The following is a 27914-nucleotide window of genomic DNA, read 5'->3' on the forward strand; positions in this document are numbered from 1 at the left end:
CGGCCCATGTTTTGCTTTTTTGAGAGTCTTGCTGAGTTGCCAAGGCCGACCTCCAACTCGGGATTCTCCTGCCTTGGGGCTCATTTGAGGCCAGTGGAAACAGGGTCGGTCAGCTTGGGCACTGCGGGTGCCGGCCCTCTTCCTGCCCCTGTTATTGCAGGGCTTGGGGCTGCGCAGGCCGGGCGAGGCGGTGGCGCGGTGGCTCTGTGGCTCGGTGGGTGTGACGGAGCCTTTGGCCTCAGGTCATCGACGGTCCCTGGGTGTGCGCTGCGTGCCCGTGTCTGTGCCTGTGCCTGACGGTGACGTTGACCGTGCGGTGTCTCACTGACGACCTGTTTGTCCATTGGCCCTGGTTGTGGCTGTGCTTGTGGAGTGTTCAGAGGTGCTCCCTGTGGCCGGGACCCCCTGCTCGTTTTACGTGTGTTGTCCAGTCGTGCAGCGGCCGAGGGCCGGGCTCTGCTGTGTCCTCTTATGGGACACCGTGCCGCGGAGGGGGAGCTGCTTTGCCTCGGGGGTGTGCGGGGGGTTCACAGCGTCCTGCCGCAGTGCCCAGTCTGGGTCTGTGGCCTGCACGTACCCTGGGTGTTGGCCTCGGCTCTCGTCCCTGCCCCACGCTGGGGGCTGGAGCAGGCACGGGGCTCAGGGCAGCTGCGTCCCGGTTCTGCTGTGTCCGGAGCTTGGAGACCCCGGGGCCAGAGGCCTGCCCTTGGCTTTCCCCTGTGTCCCCGGGTCCACGCGGGGCTGTGTGGAGGGAGGGAGGGCAGCATGGCCGTCCTGGGAGTCTGGGGTGCCTCCGTAAGCAGGAAGCCCTCCACTGAGCCTCCAGTCCCAGAGGCTCTGGGACCCGCCAGGCCCCCAAGAGCATGTCCTGAGGCCACTGGGAGGACGGTGGCAGAGCCCGGGGCTGGGGTGGGCCAGAGACCCCAAGACACTCAGGGAGGGGGAGGCGTCTGCAGCCCGTCCAGGTTCCAGACAGGCCCCAGGCCTCCTCCCAGGGGAGGGCTGGGCACCAGGACACCAAGCAGGAGGGTGGGCTTCGGAACCGACACGCAGCGCCCTGCACGGCGCCCGCACAGAGGCATCCTGGGTGCCCCTCCCAGTTCTGGAAACCAGACGCACGGGCACCGACCTGGTGACCAGGGGACCTCTGTGCTGCACAGAATCCAGGGGGGCCCAGGGGCGTCTGGAGATCACCGAGCTCCCCCAGATGATGCCTCCCTGCCCTGGTCAGTGCCCCTTGCTGTTGGGGAGACTGAGGCACAGGGCCAGGGGGCCTGCCTGAGTTCACCCCCCGGGGCCAGGCCCGTGCTCTGTCTGTTCCCGACCCCGGGGCTGAGCCTTCCCGAGGGACTGCTGGGTGCAGGACTGGGGCCGGCGGGAGCCGCATCCCCCGGGGTCCCGCGTGACTCTCGTCCCCGCGGTGCTGACCTGTAGGCTCCTGGCCAGCGCGGCACACCCGGCGCCTCCCTCCTGGCCTGCGCCCTCAGGCCGTGTCCTTGCCTTGCAGAAGGACAAGTTCTGCGTCTACGAGGAGTACTGCAGCAACCACGAGAAGGCCCTGCGGCTGCTGGTGGAGCTCAACAAGGCCCCCGCCGCCCGCGCCTTCCTCCTGGTGAGTGTGCCCCGCGCTGTCCCCTGCGCTGTCCCCGGCGCCGTCCCCAGTCCCAGGGGGGCTCCTGGGTGGGGTGGGCATGGGAGGCTCTTCTCATGGCCAGTGGGAGGCCTTGTCCATCCCAGAGGTCCCGTCAAGACTCGGCTCATGCCCAGTGGCCATAAATACTGAGGTGCCATAAACAACATGGAAGGGGATGAGCCTGACGAAGTTCCAATAAAACTTCATTTGCAAAATCAGGCCGCAGGCGGTCAGCTCTGCCAGTTCCCAATAAAAATGGCGGCAGTCATAGTTAATAATGGTAATGACGTCGTAGAATAATATTAGTAGTATCATGGGTATCATTAGGGTTATTTGCTTATAATTGAAAGAAAATTTAAGTAAAATTGGCTAAGCAAAGCAACAAGAAAAATAACGAGTTCACCTGTGCGGTTTTCTAAGAAGGTCAAGACCTGAGGGGCTTCAGGCACAGCTGAGCCCAGGTGCTCAGATCTCCTCGCCAGGATGTGGTCAAGACACAGACTCCACTCTTCTCTGCGTTGTCTTCATGGGGACTTCTCTGATCCCACAATACTAAGTGACTTTCTAAAGTTCATACTTGAAAGGTGACTTAGCTCATCAGAGGTCCAGTCCAGGTCTTTCGCCTCTCAGTCCTCTCTCCCTTCAGTGATGCCCTCCTGTGTTGTTTATTTTATTTTATTTTCAGTTGTCAATGGACCTTTATCTCATTCATATTTTTTGGTGCTGAGAATCGAACCCAGGGCCTCACACATGCCAGGCAAGCGCTCTGCCCCTGAGCCCCACCCAGCCCGCAAGCTGGCTTTAATCAGCTGCAGCGAGTTCAGACCTGGAGCGTTGTGGGGGCTGCGCACCGGGCCCCCAGGGAGCGGGCCACGTCATCACAGAGTCCCGGGCACAGTCTCCCCAGCGCGTCTCCAGGATTCTGGTTCAGAACATCCGCCCCTGGGGCCAGGGGGTCTGGCCTGGCCTGGGCCCGGACAGCGTCTGGGGGGCAGGTGGTGGCTGTTTCCTTCTGTCCCAGGCACGTGGCCTGCGTGAGCTGACGTGTCCCCCTCCTGCCCGGTGCCCGCCACAGCCCGTGTCTGCACTTGGGTTCATAAAACACTCAGTGCTGACCGCAGAGCCGGTCCCCCCTGCAGCACAGGACGCAGGCCACCTTTCTGCCGCACCTGTCCACTTTGGGCAGCACCGCCTTGCCCTCGCCCCACTGCCCAGCCCGGGAGCTCCCGGCTCAGCCTCCCGCCCCCGAGCATTCCCCTGGCCACTCGGGGCCTGCGAGGCAGGAAGGAGCCCCCCTCGGTCCCTGCTGTCCCTTGGTGCCTGCTCTCTCTCTGTCCCTGCTGTCCCCTTCCTGGTGGGCCAGATGCTCTTTCCAGCGGCAGCTGGGCCAGGCCTGCCGGGCAGGGGAGGACGCGTGGTGCCAGCGCTGTGCCATCTGTCTCTTCCTCGCCCGTCTCCAGCTCTTGGCCACCTGCAGAAGAGCTGTCGTGCGCCTGTCGTCGGGTGTCAAAGCCTCGGGGACGACAGAATCTGCTCGGGATGTGCGGGCACCCACTGAGTGGCAGGCAGGGGCGTCAGTGTCCTCTGCATTAGTTTTCTTGTCCACTAACTGGTGACAGTTTGTTCATCAGCTTCTTACTGGCACCTGTGATCTGCCAGGGGTCATTCTAAGTCCTGTGACTGCCACAGTGAACAGGGCCAGGCAAGGGCCACCTACCGGGGGGATGCAGGTGATAGGTCACGGGGTACGAGGTTCTCTGGAGGGCGTGAAGCAGGCTAGGGTGGGTGGGGTGTCTTGAGGGAGTTGGGATGTGCTGCTGTCTTAGGTCGGTCTTTGGAGAAACTGTCTCAGCTCATGTTTAAGCAGAGATGTGGGTTAAGTGAGGGGGCAGGGTGACCTGGAGGCTGGCATTCCAGGTAGACCAGCTGCAGGTGCAAAGGCCCTGAGGTGGGCGTGTGCTCGAGGAATAGCAGCAAGGCCAGGGGCAGTGGAGCAAAGAGCCGGAGGAGACAGAGAGAGGGAAAACCAGCAACGGCAGGCCACTTGGTCCTTGGAGAGCCTGAGAGTTTTGAAACTTTGTTTTCTGTGTGTGTGTGTGTGTGTTTGTGTGTGTGCGCGCGTAGATGCTGATGGGCCTTATTTTATTCATTTATTTATATGCTGCGTTGAGAATCGAACCCAGGGCCTCACACACGTTAGACAAGTGCCCTGTCCCTGAGCCCCAGCCCAGCCCCGAGAAACCTTTTTACTGAGCTGCTTCAAGCACAGTGAGTGTCCTTGCAGGGGTGGACGCCACACCTGTCTGCCCCCACGGGCCACCGCGGAGCCCACGGTCAGGACATTCCTTCAGCAGAGGTTCCCCAGGCTCCTCTCAGTCTGCCCTCTGGGCCCCAGGGCGACCCTGGCTGTCCCTCTCAGCCAAGGTCGGTTTTCCCCTGAGGACTCTACCGAATGGGCTTGGGCTCTGGCTGCTTCGTCAACTCCCACCCATGAGCTGCGGCCGCGGGACAGCACGGGGCCTTCTCGGGGCTTTTCCTCTGTGCCCTCCTCCTCCCTATAAGGACAGAATCATGGATTCAGGGTGCCCCAGAACCTGTGATAGTGATCACATCTGTCAAGACCCTGTTTTCCAAATCAGGCCCCATCCTAAGGTTCTGGGGGGACACGGCATTTTGGGGATCATCACTCAAAACCACTGAGGGCTGCTGGAGCCGGAGGCAGTGGCTGAGAACAGGGCCGTGGGGACAGCAGTTGGGTCCCCACAGCGTGAAGGCCTGTGCTGGCTCTGGGGCCTGGAGGAGGCGGCTAGGTGGGCTGCAGGGCGGGGCCGGCCCTGCTGAGGGGGGCGGGCACACTCCACTGTGGGTGGGTCAGGTTCAGGTGCTGTGACAGGCCAGGTGAGGTGGCCACGCCTCTGACCTCAGCAACTTAGGCAGAGGCAGGAGGGAGAGTGTGAGGCCAGCCTCAGCAACTTAGCGAGACCCTGTCTCAAAGTGCAAAAGGGGACCGGGGTGTAGCCCAGTGACAAAGCCCCCCTGGGTCCAATGCCAGTGCCAAAAAAAGAGAAAAAGAAAAGGGCCGTGGCTGTCCTGTGGCTGTCCAGTAGCTGTCCAGGCAGGGCGTCGGGCAGGCGGCCAGGGCCAGAGGGTGGAGTCGAAGCCAGTCCGAGTGTGCGGTGTGCAGTGGCATTCGAGGCCGGGTCGGGTGGTGTGTGGAGGGGAGGGAGGGGCCGGGGTGGCCTCGAAGTGGCCCCCTCACCTGGACCTCTCTGGGACCTCAGGGGAGCCAGGTCATTCTGGAGAGTCCTCCCCAGGCCGGGAGAGAGGGGGGTGGCACTGTGTGTGCGAGGCTCCTCTCCCTTTTAAATGAAGGGGGCCGTGCAGCTGTGGCCGGGTGGTCCTGTGAGGACGCCTTGGTCCTGGACGGAGACCGGCCTTCTGCAGCCAGCCCTGGTCTGTTGGGAAGAGCCCTTGCCCGGGCTCCCTGCCCCCTGCCTGGAACTGACGTCACCAGGCCAGCTGGTGGCCAGCGCTGGCTCAGAGGACAAAGGCCTGAGTGTGAGCAGCGTGGGCCTGGCACCTTCCCGCCGTGGCCCGGGTCCCCGTCTGTGCCAGAGCAGACACGGTGGCAGGAGCAGAGCGGCTCAGCCACCAGGGACCTGGGTGGCAGAGCCGCCCCTCCAAGGAGGAGACACCGCGGGTGCTGCAGGGAGGTGGGCAGCGCGGGTGCCTGGGCCCCGTGTCTGTGCCACGGCTTCCCCGGTGCCGCTGGTCCCTAGGCTCCCTGTGCGTGAAGCCAGGCACGGTGGCCGCCACGTGGGTACACGGCAGCCGTTCTCTGGCCTTGTTTTCCCTTGACCGTACGCGGGCATTTGTTTGCTGGGCAGTCCCCTGCGCTTGGGTCGGTGCCCACGCTCAGCACCCATGAATGGACAGGCGAAGGGGTGATGGGGGACCCCGTCCCAGGATCTGTCCTCTGCCAGTCTGTGGGGAGGTGCGGAAGAGGAGGGCTGAGCCGCTCAGGGAGGAGTGCTGGCAGCCTGTCCACTGTGTCCACTGTGCATGGCGTGAGCCTTGGGGACCCAAGACCATCCACTGTAGACGTTAATAATTCAGGCTCCCACCACCCAAAAAATGGCCTTAGGTTGGAGCGCCCTCCCCCCCAGGAGAGGACAGTCCCTAGAGGGTGATGATGGCTGTGTGGAATGGTGGCCTACAGGGGGACCCAGGAGGAGGGGGTCCTGGCCCGGGAGCCCAGGTGGGGGCTGGGAAGCAGCATCGAGGTTCCAAGCCCAGGGTCCTCGTCGGCTGCCTGCTCCGTGCCACCTCTGTGGCTCGCTGGTCCTGGGGTGACTGATGGGGTGACCTGGGTCGATAGGCTGAACCTCCCAAACTCCAGAGCTCCGAGCTGCGACACGGGAAGAGCAAGTCTCAGTGTGCAGGGTGGTCAGTGGGCAGGGCTGGAGCCCTGGGCCTGCTGGGCTCCCCGGAGGCCCCGCCCTGGCCAGCAGTGCCCACGTCCCTAGCTGTGGGGAGGGGCTCGTGGTGCACACAGCCTCTGCTCTTCCTCTGATGTCCAGGGTGTGCTTCTGGGGCTCCCTGCGTGGCCCTGTGGGGTGCACTACTGGGGTCACCACGTGGCTGTGTGGATTGCGCGTCTGGGCTCCCCGCATGGCCCTGTGGGGTGCGCTTCTGGGGTCACCACGTGGCCCTGTGGGGTGCTCGTCTGGGCCGTGTGACCCCGGCGGCCCGACGTCCACAGAGAGGCAAGTGTCCCTACCCTCCAGCTGGGAGCCAGCCAGGGCGCCTCTCAGTTCTTGCTCTTCAGAAGGAGGCCGTTTGGCTGGTCTGGGCCCCTGTCCCCTGTCCCCTGACCCCTGGTACGTGTGTGGTGAAGTCTCCCTTCACCAGGACTCAGCCGGCTTCTCTGCAGAGGGCCAGGTAGTGACGTCTCAGGTCTCCCAACGGTTTGGTCTCTTCTGCAGCCGCTGGCCTCTGCGTCCACGTTTGGAAGCAGCCAGAGGTGGTGGCCGTGGATGTGTTCTATGAGACTTCCAGCCAGGGGCAGCAGGACGGGGCCCATGGTCCAGCACCCCGGTGTGGCCTCACCTCTCCTGGGGTCATGAAATTGCCTCCTCGGCGCTGCTTTGCGTTTCCTTGGGGACGTGAGGGCACCTGGGCCCTGTGCTGCCCTTGGTGAGTCACCGAGGGTCTCTGTTCCTTTGCAGAGCTGTATGCTGCTGGGAGGCCGGAAGACCACGGACATCCCCCTGGAGGGCTACCTGCTGTCTCCCATCCAGCGGATCTGCAAGTACCCGCTGCTGCTCAAGGTGAGCCGCGCCTTCCAGCCACTGCTTCCCAGAGGGAGGAGGGGTGGCGCCCAGCCCAGGACTGGGCACAAGGGCCCTTCACCAAGCTCTGTTCCCGGGAAGCAGGAGATGAGGAGGCACAGGGCGGGTTGGCAGCCAACCACCGTCCACGGCCTGCGTGTCCTGCCCTGCCCAGCAACTGGTCCAGCCTGGGTCCTGCAGGCAGGCTCAGGCCTTCCGCTTGCCTGGGAGATCAGAGGCTTGGTTCTGGGTGTCGGAGTCCCTGGGGCAGATGGGAGCTGAGGGACAGCGTGCCGCTGTCTGCTGTCTCAGCCTGCACAGCTGCCATGGTCCTGGCCCTGTCCCTGTGTCTGACTACGCTTCCTGGGCTCTCTGCTTGGCAGGTTCTGGGCTGGTGCCCCCTCTGGGACCCTGGTGCCCATGGGACCCTGGTGCCCATGGGATCCTGGTGCCCCCCTCTGGGACCCTGGTGCCCCCCTCTGGGACCCTGGTGCCCATGGGACCCTGGTGCCCGTGGCACCCTGGCTCCGTGTGCTGGAATGCGAGGGGGGAGGGAGCCAGCGAGACCTTGAACTTGTCCCTGCTGGAGAAGGTCAGTCAGGCTCGGGCCTCGGAGCTGGCCAAGGCCCTGTGGCCCTCAGCTCTGCTGGGGACCAGGCCTGTGCTGTGTGGCTCTCCGGTGCCGCCTCTGGCCCAGTGCTTGGCTGCTCACGGTCCCTGGGGGAACGAGAGGGAGGTGTGTGGTGGTTCTGGCCGCTGCTCCGTGCCCTGGCAGGCAGTGACCTGCCGCGGCTCAGAAGCTCTGGTGGCACCTGGGTGTTGGTGGCGCGGGGACCAGGACGGCCGGCAGAGCTGCTTCTCCAGACCCGCTTGGTGTCTCTTCCAACTTGAGGCGGCCATGCTGCTGGGCGTGATGGGCAGCCGCGGCCCCCAGAGCCAGCCGCCGGGCCTGGGTTGCTGGCCGTGAGCGAAGTGTGGCGTCACGTTTTTAAAGGGTCATAAACAGGACAAAGAACAGAAGCCAGCTGTGGCCGACACCCGGTCCTCACAGAGACACGGGGCTGCCCCTGGGCCGCAGCCGGGCTTCGCAGGCAGAGGCGTCTGGGTGTGGGTTCCAGCCCTGCCGTGGCCCGTGACCTGGAGAGGCCACGCCGTGGCCTGTGCCCCAGTGTCTCGTGGTCACCCAGGGTTTCGTCAGCAGGGCTTCCAGGTTGTTGTGATGGGTCCAGGTGGGCGCAGCCCGCGAGGTGGACCCTGCGGTGAGCCCCGTTTTGGGGATGAGGCGGGTGGGAGAGAGCGAGCCGCTCTCGCGGCCTCATGGAGGGAGCCGGGGAGGCCATGGACGGGCTCCTTCAGACCCCACCCACCCCAGGCGCAGGCCTGTTGGGGCCGTCGGTGGCCAGGGTCCTGGGGGTCGGGGTGCAGAGCTCAGTTCCCTATTGGGGCCTGGGGACAGGTGGCCCTGTGTTTCATGGCTCTGTGGCTCGTCTGCGGCTTTCTTGGGATCAAAACCTGGAAGGGATGACCTGTGGCCACAGCTGCCACCCAGGGCCTCCGAGCGGTGTTCACTGTTTGGTTCCTGCTGGCCCTTCGCCTCCAGCTGTTTAGGGGTGGGGACAGGCTGCTGGGGGACCAGCCAGCAGGGCAGCAGGACAGTCCCCTGTGGGGACACGCCACGCCCCCCGCCTCTCAGAACTGCGCAGTGTCCTGGTCCCTGGCACCTGTAGCGGGAGGTGTGCGTCAGCAGACCGCCTCTCCTCCCTGTCACACGTCCCATGAGCCTGAGTAGCTGAGCTGACCGCCTGTCCCCTCCCAGGCACCACACTGCAGCTGTCCTGTGGGCCCTGGAGCCCGGGTGGTGTGGACGCAGGGCCGAGGAGCCGGTGGGGAGGGAGAGGAGCGAGGCGGCCTCCTCGGGAGCAGCCCTGCAGTGCCTGGGCGTCGCTGAGAACAGCCGGGACCTTCTCCGGAGGCCCCTCAGCCAGCCCAGGAGGCGCCCACATTCCCAGGCCCCGAGGGTTCCCATCAGCGTTTCCAGGAAGTGACTCAGGCCTGGTGACACCTCTGGTGCACAGATGGCCCTGGGCACTGGCCGGCACCAAGCCCCTTGTTCCCCAAAGGCACCGGCTCTTGCTGGGCTCCTGCTGTGCCCGGGTGGCAGGCACAGCCCCGGAGTCGCCGTCACAGACAGGACAGGGCACCCTGCTCGCGGCCTCCAGTGCTGGGCCTGGTGTAGCGGGAGCGAGTGGGTGGCCACGGGCTCGGCCTGTGAGGGGGCGCTGCTGCCTCTGCCCCCGCTGTGCCCCCCGCGCCGTGCCCCCCGCTGGCTCCTGGCCTCCCCACCTCAGCCCCGGGTGCCGGCTCCGTGCTCCTCTTGCCCTCCCTAGACTCCCTCCTGGGTGGCTTTGTCTTCCCACTCAGGGTTGTGTCACCGTCCCCAGAAGGAGCTTAGAACATTCCCATCACCCCAGAAAACCCCAGGCCTGTGGGCGGCCGCTCCCCGTCCCCCCTTCTCGGTGGACAGTGACCTCCTCCTGCTCCGCTGTGAAGGGAGCTGTCTGGGTGCTTCTGGGTGGCTCCGCGCCATCCGTCCCCCGTGGCTGGCTGCCTGAACCTGTACGGCATGGTCAAGGCCCCTCGTGCCGTGACGTGGGCGCACGCCCTGTCCACCCACGGCTGAATCGCCGCCAGGCTGTCGGTCCATTCACCGGATGATGGAGGTTGGGGTCCTTGTGCTTCCTGGCTGTAGGAGCGGGGACGTCTGCACGCGCAACGTGGGTGACTCGGTCTCAGTGCTGCTGACTGCAGCCTGCACCTCTGCCCGTGCCCAGGCTCTTCCTCCTGCCCGTCAGCTTCTCCCCTTGGGGGATTGACGGCCTCTCCTGCTAAAATTGAGTTTCCCCACTGTCCCACCCGCAAGGCCCTGCGGCATCATCCTGGCTCCTCTTGGCGGTGTCCGCCCCACCCTCCCTTGCTCTTCTCGCCCACACCTGCCTCCTGCAAGTTCTCTGAGCACAGCAGCAGCTGCCTGCCCCAGGCCCTTTGCACTTGCTGTTTCCCAGCTTCCTAGTCTTCCTCAGGCCTCTGCTGCTCAGATGTCCCCTCCTCAGGGACGCCTTCCTTGTCCACTGAGCTGCAGACGAGTGCTCGGCACCTCGCCTGCTCCACTTGGCTTCTGTCCTGGGACCTTCGGTGCCTGGGTGGGTGTTCTTGTCTGTCCTGTGGTGTCGGTTCCGGAGGGAGGTCTGGCAGCCTCCTCCCCAGCGCCTGGAGCGGTGCCTGGCGCCCAGGAGAGGCCCCGGCGGCTCACAGAGCGAGTGTGGAAATGCCACCCAGGGTTGCCGGCTGCTTCCACGTCAGGAACTGGACTGCCGTGTGGACGTGCCTGAGGCCAGCCAGCCCGGGTGGCCGCTCGTCAGCAGGGCCGCGCAGGGCACACCAGGCGGGGCAGCTTGTGCTGGGCTTGCGCTGGGAGGCTGGTCTCTGCCCAGTCCCTGGTGTGTCCACATCTCCTGTGCCTGGTTCTGGGCTGACGTTGGCTGTCCTCGGTCCCCCTGGCCGCAGGATGTGGCCTAGACCGGGTCGGCACCCTTGGGGTACAGTGGGAAGGGACGGCCTCAGTTCTCGGTGTGCACACGTCCCGGTGTTCTGTAGGACTGCGGGGGACACGAGGGACCTTGTGCAGGGGAGGGACAGGCGGAGGGGGGCCGGCCGGGCTGAGCCACGAGGGGGGATGTGCTTGCTGACCTCTGTCCCCCTGTCCGCTCCTGGGAGAGATGCGGCACCTGGGCCTCTCAGCAGCCAGCCTCTGGGCCAATGGCGATGTCAGGTCGTGACGGCCACGTGGACGCCATGGTCTCGTGGTTTGGTGGTGCCCTGGGACCTCACGGGTGTCCCCTGTCTGAGCGCAGGTTCTCAGCGCTGGGTCCCGGAACGTCCTTTAGTGGCTCCTGCCGTCTATGGAGCAGCTGTTCCGTGCCAGGCGCTGTCCTGGGTCCTGGAAGTGCAGTAAAGGACAGCCCGAGCCTGCTGTGGGGCCGGACCCCTCCAGGCCAGGGCTCCGAGTGGCCGGGAAGCGTCCTCTGGGTGGAAGGGCCAGCCGAGAGCTGCCCTGGGCAGGATGCGCCTGGGTGAAGGGCAGGGACCTTCCTGGGGGGGACAGGGAGGGAGTGGCTCTGTCATGGGCGGTCGCACAGGCCCTGGGGCCACTCTGGGTCTTCTTGCCCAGGGCGTGGGAATCCTAGGGAGGTGTTGGGACCTGCCTGGGGACCTGAGCTGGCTGCCTGGGGGATGGAGGGTGGGGTGCTGGGGACAGGCTGGGGCACCTGAGGAGGTCACTTCCTGTGCCCTGCCTGTCCCACCGGGTGTCTCTGAACTGCTTTGTGGAGTGCGTGCTGTTGTCTGGCCCGAGGTCCTCTCTGGACTTTCCCTCTGTCCCCGACGCTGGGAGGCCCACCGCCTCCTGCAGGCCCGCGTCGTCGTGTCCAGCTGAGGGGCAGGACGTGGGGGTCTCTTCTGCGGCCTTGTGCCCTGGTCCCTGTTCTCCCGACCAGTGTCCGTCCTCCACCCGGCCTCTGGGCTGCCTCTGCTCAGCTCCTTCCGGTGTGAGAGCCAGCTGTAGAGGGACCTCTGGGGCCAGGCCCTGCTTGCCTCGCCCTGTCAAAGCCAAGGGCACAGGAGACATCCTCCAAGGAGCCTGCGGGGGTCCTGCCTGCATCCTCCCTCCTCTTCTTTCTGTGGTTCGGAGTCTGAGTTCAGAAATTCTGTTCTGCGTCTGCTGAGCTGTGCACCCAAGGGCAGACTGTGAAGCTCCCTGTGCTTCCGTTCCCGTATGTAAGTCCGATGGCAGTTCCTTGCAGGCTTGCTGAGAAGATTAGATGAGACTCGCGAGGCGGCTGCTGGAAGCACGTGGGTGTTTCTGGGCAGGTGCGAGCGGCTCCGCGTTCATCAGTCCCAGCTCCCGCTGGGCTGCCTCTGCGACGAGGTGATGTCCGGTGCCTCAGTTTCCTCCTCTGTCTGCAGCGCCTGAGCTGTGGGCGGCCACGGAGAGCAAGTGACTCACTCGAAAGGTACTTGAGAGTGACGGGCCGCGGCCACTGTCCCCGTGCCAGGGTCGTCCTGCCCGGGTTTCTCTGGACCCGGGTTTTCCCACCGCGACCGTCTGCGCTCTCCGCCTCGTAGGTTTCGGGGCTTCGTCCGCGAGCACCACGAGTTCAGACCTTGCAGGCTCCGACAGTGACCCCCGGCTGGCGTGCGGTGCGGGGGCTTGTCCCCACCCCTCGTGGCTGTGAGGGCCTCTTCCTTGCCCCCCTCCTTTGGCCCAGTCTGGTCTGGCTGAGCGGCCCGTTTCTCCCACTGAACCAGAACTCACACCCCCCAGCCACCGCCCCCCGTGCAGTGTCCCCGATTCCTCCTGAGACCTGGCTCCACCGGCGGGGACGGGAGCAGGCCATGACCGTGACGGAGTGTCCCGGGCTCCCTGGGCAGCTGGAGGCAGAGCCCTGAGCGCTGCAGCTGGGTCATGGGGCTTCAGGCCAGGGCCACACCCGCCCCTGCCGGCAGCGACCGGGTGTGGAGGGCGAGGGCCGTGGCCGACCGAGGGCAGCGTCCCCTTGGCACCACCAGCGGAGGGCAGGTAGAGGCCGCCCAGGGCCAGCAGGGCCTGCTCCACCCGGGCCTCTCCTGCCTCCTGCTGTCCCGGTGGGAGGACCCACAGGTGGCTTCTCCTCTGCCACTGGCCACCGGCCCCCAAGGCTGCAGCGTCTTGGACCTGCGGCCCAGGCCACAGGAGTCACAGCAGAAACACGTGCGTGTCCCCTGCCCAGGAGCCGGTCGGCTTCGGGGTCCCCCTGGCCCCGACGGCTCTTGGTTCTTGTGTCTTTTCCGTTTTTCCTTTTTGTAAGGGGCGTGTGGAGGGGACACCAGCACCTCGGCATCTGTGCCTGCTGTCCTGGGGATGGCAGGAGGGGACCCAGACTGTGAGTTCTGGAGAGTGTCAGCCTTCCTGAGCTTGGAGGGTGGACCCTGGGCAGAGGCAGCCGGCCCTCCCAGAGATGGCCTTGGCGTCCCCAGGTGTTACTCCAAATGGCCCAGACACCGGGTGACACCCCTCTGTGGAGGGGACAGTGTGTCTTTCCCATCCGAGTCCCCTTTTGAGCCCCCACCAGCCTCAAGTCACAGGGAATAGCGGCCATTGTCACATCTTCCAGGGACAAACCCAGCTTCGTCTTCGCGGGTCTGTCCTGTGCTTCTGCTGCCAGCGGCTGAGAACTTAATTGTTTTATGACCTTGAAAAAAACAGACTTGGAAAACCAAATGTCAACTTGCTGATTCAAAAAGGAGTGGAGATGCTGGGCCCGGAGGCGCAGGCCTGTGATCCCCGCGACTCGGAGGCTGAGGCAGGAGGACCCCAAGTTTGAGGCCAGCCTCAGCAGCTGAGTGAGGCCCTGTCTCAAAGCAAAGGGGACGTGGTTCAGTGATAGAGCCGCCCTGGTTCAGCACTGGGGGCGAAACGGAGGAAAAAATAAAAAAACAGAATGAAACATACAGGGTGGCAGGGAGCCCAGACCCGGGCAGCCTGCGGCCAGCCAGCTGCTCCCGCGGCTCTCAGGCCGCCAGGCCAGCTTTCGGCCTCCCTGGGCTGTTTCCTTGGACGGCTTTTTCAGGTGGCCTCCTGAGTCCCCGGGACAAGAGCCGGCCTCGGCCTCACCAGGACCCCGCCTGCAGGAGGCCTAGGCAGGAGCAGCAGGGACACCGCCCCCAGCCCCTGGCTGGTCACGCTTCCTCTGGGCCCTTTGGTTCCCCTGCCCCTGGGCCTGGCTCAGCAGGTGGCCGAGCTCCCAGGGCCGGGTTGGCTGCCAGGACATTTGGCCTGGAGCTGGAGGCCCTGTCCCGATGGCGCTGTGGCCTTGATGCAGTGGGGGCCACGCGTGGGGCATGTGGGGCTGCTGTGCCCAGTGGGGAGCGTGCCCGTGGGGGCGCCGGGCGGGAGCCGCGGGAGCTCCTCTGCCCACATCCTCTCCTCCAGGAAGCCCTCGCTGGGTGCCAGGAAGCCGCCCCGGGGGGTGGCGGATGCTGAAAGGTCACCCGCTTCCCTGCAGACCCCTGCAGCCGGTGCCCCTGCTGCCTGGGTCTTCTGAGCCCCCTGGGCCCACCGGGCCTTCCTGTCCTCAGAGCCCGATGGTGCGTGTCCCCTCCCTGCCGTCGGAGTTCTGGAGGGACCGTGGATGTGTCAGCGTCCACATCCTGCCGTCTGCCTGTGGCCTGGCCAGGAGCCTTTACTGTGTGTGCCTCAGACTCCTCGCATGTCGGTGGGGACACGATGGCCCTCCCCACTGGGGGTTCCAAGAGGAAACAACTTGATGAAGTTAACTGTGAACCGTGGTGGGTATGCAGAAGGTGCTCAGTAGATGCTTGTAGTTACGATGACCATGGTGACTTCAGTTATGCTGCACAGAGGTAATACCAAGTGTGAGCGCCTGTTACTATGGAGACGATGGCGGTGCTGGTCACTGTTGTGTCCCTGTTGTTTACGTTCCTCCTTCCCCTGGAGAGGACTTTGGAGGGGACAGTTGTCCCATTTCACAGATGTGCAGATGGCTTCACCAGGCAGGTCCCTGTGTGAGGTCCCCAGCTGGAGCCACCGTCCCCTCCCCAGAGCCCAGCCTCGACCCTGGCCTTGAGGTCCAGGCTGTGAGGTGCCGTCTGAGCCCAGGCGAGGGGACTGCTCCAGCCACAGGGAGCTCACTGCTCCCGGAGACGCCACTTTCTGTGACAAAGCTCCCCTTGGTGTGAGGACGGATCCCTGAGCACACAGCAGCTGGGACCTCGGGGTCACGGGCAAGCGCTCAGTGAGCCCTTCTCGGTCCCCTCCCCTTGGCCCTCCTTGGCCGCCCCTGAGTGCACACAGCGCTGCAGCTGGGACGTGGAGCCCGCCGTCTCTGAACTTGACTTCCAGCTCCCTTGGTTTTGAACTGGCAGGAGCTTCCTCACCTCCCTGCTTCTGCCTGTTAGACCTTTGTTGGTTTAGTTCCAGTTCCCGCGAGCCTTGGAGATTCCTGTGTTTTGTGTCCGCCCACCTGGACACTGGCAGCAGCAGTCAGGGCTGCCTCAGTCCCAGAGACGGAAAAACGAGCTCCGCAGGCTGAACGTGTAGGTGTGCACACGCACACGCAGACATGCTTCAGAATGGCCGTGTAAAAACGCACGGCCTTCCCCAGCTGGAAAACACACGGATGGATGGCTTCAGGTGGAGATGGATCCAGGTGTCCCTTTGGAACTGTCCTTCTCCATCTGCAGCTGGGCGTGGCGACACATGCCCGCGTTCTAGCCACTCAGGGGGCAGAGGTGGGAGACACAAGTCCACGAGTTTGAGACCAGCCTGGGCAACACAGTGAGCCGCTGTCCCCCAAATCACGTAAATAATCAATAAAAGAACTTGGGAGCCGCTGCCCTTTCGGTCCCCCAGCAGGGTCGGAGGCCCCGCGCCTGTTTCCTGCCCTGTGACTGCTCCTCTCCTGGTTGTGTCTGTTCTAGTGGGCGTGAAAGGGGATCTCACGTGGCTTCGCTTTGCATTTCTCCAGGGATGAGTGACCCTGGGCTCCTTTTCATCTGCTCGGTGTCCGTTTGTATGTCTTCTGTGGAGAAAAGCTTGTTCAATTTGTAAGTAGCATTATTTGTGTTTTTGGTTCAGTTGCAGATGCTCTTTACATATGCTGGACGCCAGACCCTCTCAGGCTCGTAATGTGCGTCGTTCTCTTGCCCCCTAGAGGCTGTCTTCCCGCCTTCTTGACAATACCCTTGGAAGCACTCAAGTCTTTAATTTTGATGAAGTCTAGGTGACACTTTTTTAGTTGTATTCGACGTCCTGTCTGAGGACACTTTGCCAAACCTGAGGTCACACAGATCTACTCCTGTGTATTCCGCACAGACTCTCCTTCCAGCTGCTGTGCTGAGGCTTGGGCTGCGTTTGAGTAGGCTGTTGGGTGTGGTGTGGGCAGGTGCCGGCTGGCCCTGGTGTCTAGTGTCTTGGCACTCTTTGTTGGAAGACGGTTCTCTCTAACCGACTCCACACGTAAGGTCTCGTTCTGGATCCCAGTTCTCCGGGACTGTCCATCTACGGCACCGTGTGCCTCTCACGAGCTTGAAAAGGGAGGAGTGTGGGGGAGGAAGTGGCACGTGCAAAGCCGAGGCACGGATGCGCTCCCCTGCGAATGGAGGCCACACAGCCGGCGTCCCCCACAGCTCTGGCCAGCCTCGGGCCTGGCCACGTCTTGCTTGGTTTCTCCCCCAGCCCAGTGCTGACCGGAGGCAGGAGCAGAGGCGGGGGCAGCCACACAGAAAGGGGAAGTGGCGTTTTTCTCATTTTTACTAACAGCTGGTGTTGGCTCCTGGAGGGGGCCCGTCGGCGGAGGGTCACTGCAGCGTCCCCTTCTGGGGTCTGGGATGGGCGTGGTGGCAGTGGCTGCCACCGTCCTGCAGCCCACCCCCACTCACCCGGAGCTGGCCGACCTCTTGGGCCTCACGTCCAGACGCTCAGAGCTGCTCATCTGCAGACGTGTGATGGGGTGGCTCTGGGGACATGGACAGGTGACCAGTGATGACCACCAGGTCCTGGCCTTCTGGTGTGCCTGATCGTGGACGTACCTGCAGCGGGCTGTGGGCTCCACAGGGCCTTGGGCAGAGGGGCTCCCTCCCAGGCCACCTCTGTCTCCTGCCGGACACCTGCCGTGGCCGTTGACTGTCTCCTGCCCTCTGTGCACTCTGCACCTGTGTCCTCTCAGCCACCAGAGGGTCCCTGAAGGGGACAGGTGGATGGTGTGGCCTCAGTCACAGCCCTGTAGCCCTGTCACCTCCCCATGCTCCTGGATGGAACTGGGTGCCCCTGGCCTCCGAGGCTCGTCCGACTTCATCGTCCACCTCCCTCCTTCCCTGCGCTGCGGCCTCGTGGCCTCTGCTCCAAGTCCTCCCCTTCCGAGCGCTTTCCCGCAGAGTCCAGCTCCACTGCCAGGCCTGTCCTCAGAGGCCCTGCGCCCCGGCACGTCCCTCCTCTGCGCCCCCCCAGTCCCTCCCCCCATGCACCCCCGCACGTCCCTCCCCCCCTGTACCCCCAGCACGTCCCTCCCCCCTCCCCTGCACCCTGCACCCCTGGCACATCCCTCCCCCTCCCCGTGTCCTGCCGCCCCCCCCCCCACCAACCACATAAATGATTCATTACTTGTGTCAACAGGTGCTAGTCGCCCTCCGTGCCGTGAGGCAGGCATTGATTTGAGAGGAAGGCATTTCTAGGAAACCGTTTAAAAGGTCATAAACAGCATAGGGACTCAAAATGCCAACTCTGGGGCCAGACTGGTTGGGCTCATGATCTGCTGTGTGACCTTGGACAACTGACCCGACCTCTCTGTGCCTCTGTTCTTGCGTCTGACAGCTGAGGGTAACAGCAGGCCCACCTGGCGGGGTCGACGTGAGGGTCGGCTGGGCGGCAGGAGTTTGCGTGCTCCCCTGTGGGCGCCTCCGCCTCCCCTCCCACGGACACAGCCCTGGGCCTGGGCGGAGCTCAGTGGACCCCGGGGTCCTGGGCACAGGCGTCTGGGCCTGGGGAAGGGGCCGGTCCTCAGGGAAGCAGGGCTCATTTCTGGGCGGCCCAGGGGTGGCAAGTGGCCGGGGCTTTGCAGTGGGTGTTCGGCAGGATGCTCAGCGGCAGCCCTGTCGGGCGACACGGGCTCATGGTGCAGGTCTCCTTACAGACACCAGGGGTGCTGAGAGCTGCATGTGTTGAGCACTTGCTGTATGCGCACAATGCTTTCGGCATCTATTCGCCTGCCAATGTCCCAGTCCACACCCCCCGTCTTTCTCCTCGGAGGCCCTGTCCTCTTGCTGGGCCTGCGCTCTGCAGCGGCTCGGGGAGGCCACAGCAGGACCTGCCTCGAGCCCCGGGTGAAGCCTTCGCCACTGTCATCGCCAGCGTCCCTTGTTGCTGGTGTGCAACGGGGAAACCGAGGCTCAGGAGGGCCGTGGCTGGCCCCAGCTTCCAGGGGCTCCCCCAGAAGCAGGGCAGAGCTGGCCCGAGAGAGCTGGTCTGCAGGGATGGCTCCTGGCCTTCCAGAGACAGAGGGGCCGGTGGACAGGCTGGGCACGCGTCTGGGCACTTGCTGAAGGGAACTTCCTGTGCTGGTGCCGTCCAGAGGGCGGGCGGGCGGGCTGGCAGGGGGAGGGGCCTGAAGCTCTTGCCCCATATCTGAGGCCTGGCACGTCCCTGCCCCTGAGTCCCCCACCATGCCCAGCAGTGCCCCGCCTGTGATCCAGACTGGCCTGGCGTCCCGCGCGTCCCAGCCTGTGCCTGAGGTGGGGACTGAGCTGACAGAAGGGGCGGGTGGCTGGGGTGAGCCTCACACGCCCATCTCGAGTCCCCTAGGCTAGGGGTATCTTGCGGTGCTGGGGATAGAACCCAGGGCCTCGTGCATGCTGGGCAAACCCTGTGCCACCGAGCTGCATCCCCAGCCCCAAGACATGTTTTATGCCCGTTTCACTAAGAAAACTGGGGCTAGGGCAGGATCCGTGGCCACCTCCGTGACTTGCCCTTCTCCTGTCTCTGCGTCTGTCTGTCCTCCTCCAGAGGCACTGGCTCATCGCTGTGCCTGTTTTATACCACTCGTGCCCCTGCCCCAGGTCCCTTGCACGTGCTGGTCCCTCTGCCCTGACACTCCTCCCTCATATTATCACAGGTCCCCCTCACTTCAGCCCGTGGCTGCTCGGATGTGAGCTCCTCGAGGGTCCCCCCGACCTCCCTGTTTGAAGTAACCTGCCCCAACCCTGGTCTGCTTGGTCTTGTGTGTCCCTGCTTGGAGCTGGGTTCTGTCCGTGACTGCTCCACTAGGATGTGCCGTCCACCAGGGAGGAGGTTCATCTCAGACCCTAGCTCTCTGCCTGCCATCGAGGAGATGCTTGGGAGGCCTTTCTAGGAGTGCACGAGTGACATCACCAGCCCAGGTCACGCCGGCCCCGCTAGGCCCCCACTGACGTCTCCTCCTGCCTCTGCCCTGCCCAGGAGCTGGCCAAGAGGACCCCGGGCAAGCACCCCGACCACCCGGCGGTACAGAGCGCCCTGCAGGCCATGAAGACCGTTTGCTCCAACATCAACGAGACCAAGCGGCAGATGGAGAAGCTGGAAGCCCTGGAGCAGCTGCAGTCCCACATCGAGGGCTGGGAGGTGCGTGCGGTGGCAGGGTCCTGCCTGGAGGGGCCGGGTGGGCACAGCTGCAGGGTGAACTGGAGCCCGGGGCAGGCGGGGCCCCGTGTTCTGCTTCTCTCACATAATGTTTGTAAGAAAACTGCTTAGCTTTTCCCCAATTAAATCCAAGTAATTCAGATCAGAAGTTTCTCTTGAGAAACTGGTGACGCTGGGTGTCAGTGAGCCTCTGATCCTGCGCAGCCCCCAGCTCCCCACTTACCTGTGGGCCTGGAGCCAGGGTCCACTGCAGGACAGGGCTCTGGCTGGCCACTTCCTGCTGGTGACTCCAGAGCCTCGTCTTCAGCTGCCGTGTGGCGGTGCTCCGTGGTGCTGGCCCGTGGTTCCCAGGATCTCCACCCGGCCTTCCTCGCGTGATGGGAAGTTCCCGGAGGCTGTGGGGGACGTGGTCAGCCCAGTCGAGTGTGGGTCAGGCGCAGGTCACTGGGCGAGGCCTTCTGGGTCTGCAGGCCCTGGGGTCCCCGGCTGGTGGCTCTTGCTGCCTGAGGGCTCTAGTGTTCCTTCCCGCCCTGGGTCAGCCGGCGCTGCGGCACGGCGGGGGTCGGCCGTGTTCGGGGCAGCGGGTTCTGCCCTGGCACCTGCGTGGCCCTGCCCTCCTTCTGCGGGGCTCCTGCCAGGGAGGGTGGAGGACAGAGCCCCTTTCCCAGACTCCCTTGCAGCTGGGGTTTGGGGTTCGGCCGAGATCTGACCCAGCTGCTTGAGCTCTGGAGGGTGGAGGCCGCCCGCTGCTGTTTGGGTGACCACGCGGCCAAGGCTGCTGGGGTGGCGCTAGCCGAGGGCCCAGGTCCCAGCTCCTGGAGTCGGGGTGGCAGTGGGCACCCCAGGCCTGGGACAGCTTTGCAGGTGGCCTGCCGGGTGTCCAGACGCGCCTGGGCAGCGTCCCTGTGAGTGCCACATGGACAGGCCGGGCTCTGATGGCTTCACCCCCTGGCCGTGCCCTTGGGACCTGGGTGTCCTGCGGGTCTCCTGCATTTGGCTCTCTGGCCCTTCAGTGACTGACCCTCCGCCCTCCCTGCCCACGATGCCTCCCTCCGCCTGCTCCCTGCCGCCGACCTGCTGCTGCTCAGGTTGGCCATCAGCGCTGGCTCACTGGCCCCTTCCTGAGCCGCTGCCCCTTTTAGTCGTGAGACTGGCCTCATTAAAACCAGCTGCCTGTCCCCAGTCCCCAATCCCTAGTCCTGACCGGTGAGGAAGTGGAAGCGGGTGGTGGTCCCTGGGAGGAGCGGCAGGCCCCGCCCGGGGCTCCCCACCTGGCTTCCTCCTCTGGAGGCCCTGGGCAGCAGGGGTCTCCCTTGCGGGTGGCCGGGGCTGGGCTGGGTGCCCTCAGAGCGCGTGCCCTGGCTTGGCTGGGTGTGGGGCTGGTGCGTGGGGCCCCTTCCTGGGTGAGCGCCTCCCGAGCTTGGCCTGGGGCTGCTGCCCCTGGCCACCCCTGCAGAAGGGCCCCCAGATGCAGGCCCCGGGGAGGGACCTTCGCAGGAGGCTCACGGTGACCCAGGGGACACACGTGTTCTCAGTGAGAGGGAAGCGTCCTTGCTGGCCCTGGACGCCCCGGGCAGGGGGCAGTCAGCTGGCCAGCTTGGGATGGGGAGGAGGGAACCAGGGCGCAGGACAAGGCCGGTGAAGGGTGGGGACAGCTGTTCATGCTCGTCCCCACTTCACCACGGGCCACGCTGGCCTCCGCCTGGGCCTTTGACGTCTGGCTTGGTCATCACCAAACGTGGCGGTGCAGCTCGGTTGGGGCTGTGTGTTGTGGGGAGGCCTCTGGGATGGGTGTTGCCCTGACGGGTGGGCACCTTGGCGCTTGGCCCCACCTGCGTGTGGGACCCTTAGGAGCAGCTGTGCCTGGGCTCAGCCTCCCAGGGGGCCTGCAGGGCTGGCGGGGGGCACCCGGCCAGGAGGGCGCTTTGCTGATGCCCTTGGCCAGGCCGCGAGGCAGCTTCCTGAGCCGAGCGTTCTTCTCTCAGGCCCCCGAGGTGGCCTTGGCCACAGGGGCAGGTCCAGGGCTGCGTGACCCGGGGGCTCTGTGTGGGCCAGGTACCAGGCCCTCTGGAGCCTGGAAGGGACCCAGCAGGGTGAGTGGGGCAGGGCAGGGCAAGGAGGAGGCCGCTGGCTGCGCTGTGCTGGCCACGGCCGTTGACGGAGCCTGGGCCCTTCCTGTTGGTGAGGACGGCTCCACGGCAGCTCTGAGTCTGCAGTAGGCACCCCCCTCCTGGGGGCCATCAGAGACCTACCTGCCTGCAGGCCCCGTGCTCTCTGCTCTGGCCGCTCTTCTCGGGGCTCCACAAGCCCCGAGGTCCCGCTTAGGACTCCTCCCAGCTGCGCCCGCCCGTCCCTCCCTCAGCCTGTCCAAGGCCAGCTTGCTCCCCCCCACCCTGACACCGTCCCCAGCCATGCCACCTGGGCCTCCCGATGTGCAGGAAGCTTCACACTCCCGTCACTCAGCAGGGAGGGCTGGCAGGGTCCAGCGTCCATGCCCGTCCCCACACACAGCTGTGGCTGGAGTGACTGCCCGCACCACCCTGGGCCTGGTGGTGTCCATGCCGTGTTCATCTGCTCTGCAAGCCCTTATTGAGCACCTACTGTGTACTGGGGAGTTGTGGGTGCTGGGCATACAGTGGCATATGCTTATGCAGGTGGCACTCCTGTGGGGAGAAGGACGAGCTGTCGGTGGACAGGCGGCCCAGCCCAGCACCCCAGTGGGCCCCCTCGAGCACTGAGCTCCCTCAGTCTCCCAGCCCCCTCCAGGCTGTGCTGCTCGCCCGCAGGTGGAAGCTCCCACCAGAGTGTGCTGGTGTCCATCTGCTGTGGGGTGCAGTAGGCTCCTTTGGGGTGCAGGGGGAGGCGGGAAGGGAAGTCTGTGCCCGCTGCTTTCCTGGATTGGCCTGTTCATCCTCTGCCTTCCCTTTCTCTCCCAGGGCTCTAACCTCACGGACATCTGCACCCAGCTCCTCCTGCAGGGGACTTTGTTGAAAATCTCTGCGGGTAACATCCAGGAAAGGGCCTTCTTCCTGTTCGACAACCTCCTGGTCTACTGCAAGCGGAAGTCCAGGTGACTTGCTGGGGAGGCTGGCGCCTTGGCTGCCCCCGTGGGCCAGGAGGCGGGGCAGGGCCAACCTGCTGCTTCCCTGAGGTGATGTCTTGGACTTCTTCCATGACTTGAGGGGTTTGTTCTAAATCCATAGTGAGCGCCACATACGCTATTATAAAATGAATTTAAGTAGTGCCTTTATTTAACAACGTAGTCACAAATGTAGTGCGATATTTAATTATAACTATATATATACATATACATGTGCACATATATACATACACATACATAAAACAGTAAGTCGGTTTGAAAACTTGGGGTGCAGGTCGCCCTCAGCACCCCTCAGTTTTTATATTTTATTTAGAGACAGCGTCTCGCTGAGTTGCTTGGGGCCTCGATAAGTTGCAGAGGCTGGCCTTGAACTTGTGATTCTCCTACCTCAGCCTCCCGAGCCGCTGGGGTTACAGGTGTGCTCCCCTGGGCCTGGTTGAGCCTCTAATTCTGAAGGAGCTCAGAGCACTGTGTCGGAGACCTCCCCCACCCACGTCCCAGACAGGCAGTGTCCCACGAGTCCCCGCAGGGACCAAAGTCAGCAGGCACCTGGCTGCTTCCCTGAGGTTGGAGGGCTGTGCACACCTGCCTGCCGAGAGCCTGGCATCAGGCAGTGAGGCCGCCTCTGATGGGGAGTAGAGAGTGGAACCCCAGGGGCCTGGGGATTGGGCAGTGGTGAGGGGAGCCCCACCCCACTGGTGTGGCCACAGGAAGCGCCTGAAGCAGCCGTTTCCCACCCGCTCCATCCAGCCACCCCCAGGCCTCCAGCTACCCACCCTCCTCCCACCTGTTCACCCCAGCCCCGAGCATGCACACCACCTCTCACAAACACTGTGCTGTGCGTCCCCTCCCGCCTGGGCTCCAGGAAGAGCAGGGAGCTCCGAGGGCGGGGCAAAGGGGACAGTCGCACGTTCAGACCATCCTCAGAACTCAGCGAGGCCCTGAGCAGCTCGGGAGGTCCTGCCTCTAAATAAAATATAAAAAGGGCTGGGCTGGGGCTCAGTGATCAGCACCCACCACCCCAAAAAAGCAGGAGGCTTTTAAAAGCCCACCCTGTGAATTGCCCAGGGGGAAATGCGGCCCGGAGGGCTCACGGCTCCATGCCAGCTGTCTGCTTAGTGTGTCGCGGTCAGGAGCATGGAGAGTCCGTCACTGCCCACCGCTGGCCTCGTTTCACAGGGTCGGTGAGCAACGCGTGCACAGTGCAGGTGTACACGGTGTGCGTGGCCTGTGGCTGGGGCGTGGAGTGGAATGTGTGTCCTCTCTTGGGTGTGCACATCCCTGTAGGTGACACCGACACTTGCAGCAGGTTCTCTAGAGACGTAGACCCGGAGGGCGTCCCATTTGGGTGCATGTGCACACACCCACCTCACACACCCACCTCACACACCTGCCACACACACCCACCTCACACCCCCCCACACACACACACCCACCTCACACCCCCCCACACACACACCCCACACACACCCCCCCCACACACACCCCACACACACCAGTCACCCTCAGGAATCCCTGAGGGCCAGGCCTGCAGCTCGTGGCCCGAGGACCTAGGGGTTTCCTGCCCTGAGAGCAGCAGCTTGAGACCCAGGAGCCGTGTGTCTGTCTGAGCCTGAGGGCGGGAAGGAAGCGCCCTGGAGCTCCAGCCAGGCTCTGAGTCCTCTCCCTCTGCACCTGCTCACCAGCCATCCTTCTCTTCTGGCTGCGACCTCGTCTGGTCAGAGTGCTGGGTGGAGGGTGTGAGTGAGCAGCGGGTGGTGAGTGCACACTGGAGGCAGAGACAGAAACGGGTCAGGGCTGGGGAGGCTTGTGCAGAGCACCAGGTCTGCCCCACAGGGCTTGCTGTCTGCCACCCACATGGGGCCTTCTTGTGTCCTCGGAGGGTGGACGGCCGAGGCAGCTGTCCCACAAAGGGGTGAGGCCTCTTTTACAGTCACTGATCCCAGTCACGAGAGCCCTGCCTCCATCCCGAGACCGTCCAACGGCCCCACCTCCTAATACCGTAGCTTCAGCGCTCAGGGCTCAGCATAGGAATTTGGAGGGACACCAACTGTCAGATTGCAGCAGGATTGAGACACTGAGCAGCGGAATTGACCCGAGTGAATGAATGAGTGGTGGGTGGGCGGACGGACTGCTAGGAAGATGGTGGGTGGGTAAGATGGGTGGGTTGATGGATGGATGGATGGATGGATGGATGGACTGGCGGGTAGGTAGATGGATGGACTGGCGGGTAGGTAGGTGGGTGGACAGATGGATGATGGGTGGATAGATGGGAGGGTGGGTGGATGGGTGGGTGGATGGATGAACTGATAGGTGGTTAGATGAGTGGGAGGGTGGATGGGTGGAAGGGTTGGTAGGTGAATGGATGGATGATGGGTGGGTGGGTGGATGGATGAACTGATAGGTGGGTGGATGGTGGGTGGATAGGGGATGGTAGGTGGATGGTGGGTGGGTGGGTAGATGGATGGATCGGTAGGTGGATGGATGGATGGGTGGGCGGGTGGCGGGCGGGTGGGTAGGTGATCGCCTACCCCAAGCTCTCCTCCATTCTGGCCTTTTTTCAGGAAGTGCTTGTTGGGAGCCCCGTGGGCCTCCTCCCACTTGCTGGTCAAGGAGATTGGGTTTCTGTCGCTTCTCGCTGGCCTCTCACGCCGTCTCCTATTATCTGGGAAGTGCCCTGGGACGTCAGCAAGGCTCTAAGCCTGCTTCTCTGATGAGAAAACTGTGATGGGGGACGATGGCTGGCCTAAGGCACCGCCCACCGGCCGACCATCCTCGCCGGACCCCGCTCTGTCCCGCGTGTCCTTCTGTGTTGCTCTCTCCCTCAGGAGACACTGGTTTCCCAACTTTTTCAGGGTCACTGGGAGCAAGAAGTCCACCAAGAGGACCAAATCCATGAATGGCTCCCTGTACATCTTCAGGGGCCGAATCAACACCGAGGTCATGGAGGTGGAGAACGTGGAAGACGGGACAGGTAGGCCTGCCGCGCTCAGCCGGGCCCGTCCCTCCTGCCCAGACGACTCTGTGGCATTGAAGTTTTCCCTTTTACTGTGATGTGTAACCTGCCTACAGACAGTGCCTGGTGGGCAGGTACCCGAGTGACCCCCGGGGCGTGAGGCGTCCACCGAGAGAAGGCAGCGCCCCGTCCTTCGTCCTTCCCGCAGGGCGCTGCCGGCCCAGGAGGGGCCTCAGCTGGACTCTGTGATGACCGTTTCTTTGCTGTTTAAACATATTTCCCCCACTGTGACTTCCTTACTGAGCATTTTAAGTAAAATCCCGGTGCTCTCGAGCTCACTAGGTGGATGTGCCTGTTGAAGAGGCTCTGGACGTACTCGGTCATGCGCAGTGCCACAGCTGTCTAGCCACAGGTTGTGCCACTGCCTGCGGAGGGTCCTGCTGCCCCTGCCGCGGCTCTCGGCACACGTTGCCTTCCGTGGCTGGGTGGTGTGCACTGCAGGAGTGTCCTGGTTCACCTCAAGGCCCTGCCCTTGGCCTTGGGGCTGTACTAGTCCCCAAGTGGCAAAGGGAGAGGCTGGCAGGTCCCCTGGGCTCCTGACAGGTGTCCCCTGCCACTCCGTCTGCGCGCCTACAAGAGGTCCCGTGTCATTGAGGAGCTGAGGGGTCTTTGAGGAAGGTCTTCCTTGCCCCCAGAGAGCAGCCAGGAAGGGGTTGTTCCAAAGGCGAATGTCCAGCTCTGGGTCCTGCCCCTGACCCTCTGTGCGGGAGTGAAGAACAGTCCCCACCTGGCCCTATTGGGACGTCCGGAGTCACATGACCCACTCTGCCACCTGTCCCTGCCAGCCGACTACCACAGCAACGGCTATACGGTCACCAACGGCTGGAAGATCCACAACACCGCCAAGAACAAGTGGTTCGTGTGCATGGCCAAGACGGCCGAGGAGAAGCAGAAGTGGCTGGACGCCATCATCCGCGAGCGGGAGCAGCGCGAGAGTGAGTGCGGGGGCCCTCCTGGCGGCTCTGGGCTCCAGGTGCCTGGGCCGCGCAGGGCTCTGCAGGCCAGAGTGGCCGAGGAGGGGCCAAGGGTCCTCTCCAGAAAGCTCCGCGCTCCGAGACGCAGGAGCTGGCGGGAGCCATGGGACTGTGCAGGGACTTGGAGCCTGGGGTGGAGGTGATGGGGCTGCCCCGTCCCCCCAGGACGCCCCTCCCCTGCCGCTCACTGTGCCTGTGCTTTCTTGTTGGTGTCCGCTGGATGAGGGTCTGGGAGAGGCCCTCTCCCTTGAGCGTGGTCGGGAACCCCCTGGGCACAGGGACTCCGAGGCAGGTCAGGTCACAGAAGGGACCCCAGGGCTGGCAGTGATGGGGTGTGGGGTGTGTGCTCTGAACTAGGGGGTGCTGAGCTGTGGGCAGAGGCCCCCCGGGCTGGGAAGGGGCCCCGTGTCTGGCGAAAGGCTTCAGCTTCCCAGGCCCCTGTGTCCTCCTCTGTGGAAGGCAGTCGTTCCTGGGCAGGGCTGTGACCCTGCTGTGTGAGACCTTGCACTTGAGGACCTGGGGAGTCCGACACGTGGTCCCAGACCCCCCAATGCCAGGTGTGCAGAGTAGGGGCCGGCCTCTGTCCCCGCCTGTTTCCTGCTGTTGCCGTGGCGAGGTGGACAGCTGTCCCTTGACTCTCTGCCCAGCTGGTCTTCCCCTGGACCCAGGAGCAGCCAGGGGCCCTCCACTTGCCCCGGCTCAGAGTCTGACTGGCCCAACCCTGACCCCTGCATCCCACTCTCCAGTGTTAGTCGATGGGCAAGGAAGGCCCTCGGGTCTGCGTTCCGCGTGGCGCCAGGTTCAGGCTCCACTGCCCTCCACCTGCAGCCAGGCACTGGTCACTGTCACCTCTGGGGAGGGGGCAACATGGCCACTGCTGTGGGCACCTCTTCTCCAGGAGACACCTGGACCATCGGGAGGTATTTCCAACGTTGAGTTTGCATCAAAACATTAAAGACCCAGTGAACCACAGGGCTTGGCCCTTGTTGGGCCACGATGTGACCTCTGAAACTGACCAGGGTGGCTGTGGCAGGCCTGGGGGGGGGTGCTGTGGCCGGCACTGGGGGTCCATGGTCATGGGTAGGGTGGGGCCCAAGGGGCCCTCGTCATTGGAATTGGGCTGGTGCACAGGCTGGTGCTGTCGTCAGGAGCCAGGTCTGGAGCCCACTTCCTGGATCAAAATCCTGGTCCCGCCCTTTCTTGTTGGGCTGTCGGACTGAGAACCTAACTTCCTTGGGCCTCAGTGTGACCTGGGGACAGTCCTGGTTCCTGTCATGGTTCCAGGTTCTTGTGAGGGACCCATGGCGTGTCGTCCCACTGTGAAGGCGTGTGCCATTATTGCTTGCCCTTGCTGCTGTCCAGACTGGACGGTGTGCAGGGAGGAAGGTCAGTTTGGAGGGTCGGCCAGCTCGCAGCCCAGGCTGGAGTGCAGAGGCTCCGGGCTCCCTGACAGCCTCTGCAGTTGGAACCGCACCTGGGGCTGGGGGGACGTGGCTGTGGAGCTGGCTCCGGGGTGAGGGCTGGACCTGCCGTGTGACGTGGAGCCTGTGAGGGCTGCGTGGCGGTGTCTGGGGCCCCGGTGGCCGGCAGGAAGTGCTCATGGCTGCCCTGGGGCGGTCGCGGTGGGGCTGGTGG

At 64.1% G+C, this 27914-nt stretch overlaps 1 protein-coding gene across 1 annotated transcript in view; it reads left to right on the plus strand.

Annotated features, from left to right (window-relative positions):
- The window catches only part of Prex1 (phosphatidylinositol-3,4,5-trisphosphate dependent Rac exchange factor 1), a 136552-nt gene that overhangs the window by 63509 nt on the left and 45129 nt on the right, over window positions 1–27914 (plus strand). Inside the window, exons 4-9 of the mRNA XM_046432975.2 lie at window positions 1508–1612; window positions 6862–6963; window positions 19010–19171; window positions 22126–22259; window positions 25145–25263; window positions 26091–26240. Of these exons, the coding sequence (XP_046288931.1) occupies window positions 1508–1612; window positions 6862–6963; window positions 19010–19171; window positions 22126–22259; window positions 25145–25263; window positions 26091–26240 (772 nt within the window). The remainder of the gene's footprint in view (window positions 1–1507; window positions 1613–6861; window positions 6964–19009; window positions 19172–22125; window positions 22260–25144; window positions 25264–26090; window positions 26241–27914) is intronic.

This window comes from Marmota monax, unplaced genomic scaffold (assembly GCF_021218885.2).
Source record: "Marmota monax isolate L192 unplaced genomic scaffold, Marmota_monax_Labrador192_F-V1.1 WCK01_AAM20220418_F8-fsc00014, whole genome shotgun sequence".
NCBI classification, from domain to species: domain Eukaryota; kingdom Metazoa; phylum Chordata; class Mammalia; order Rodentia; family Sciuridae; genus Marmota; species Marmota monax.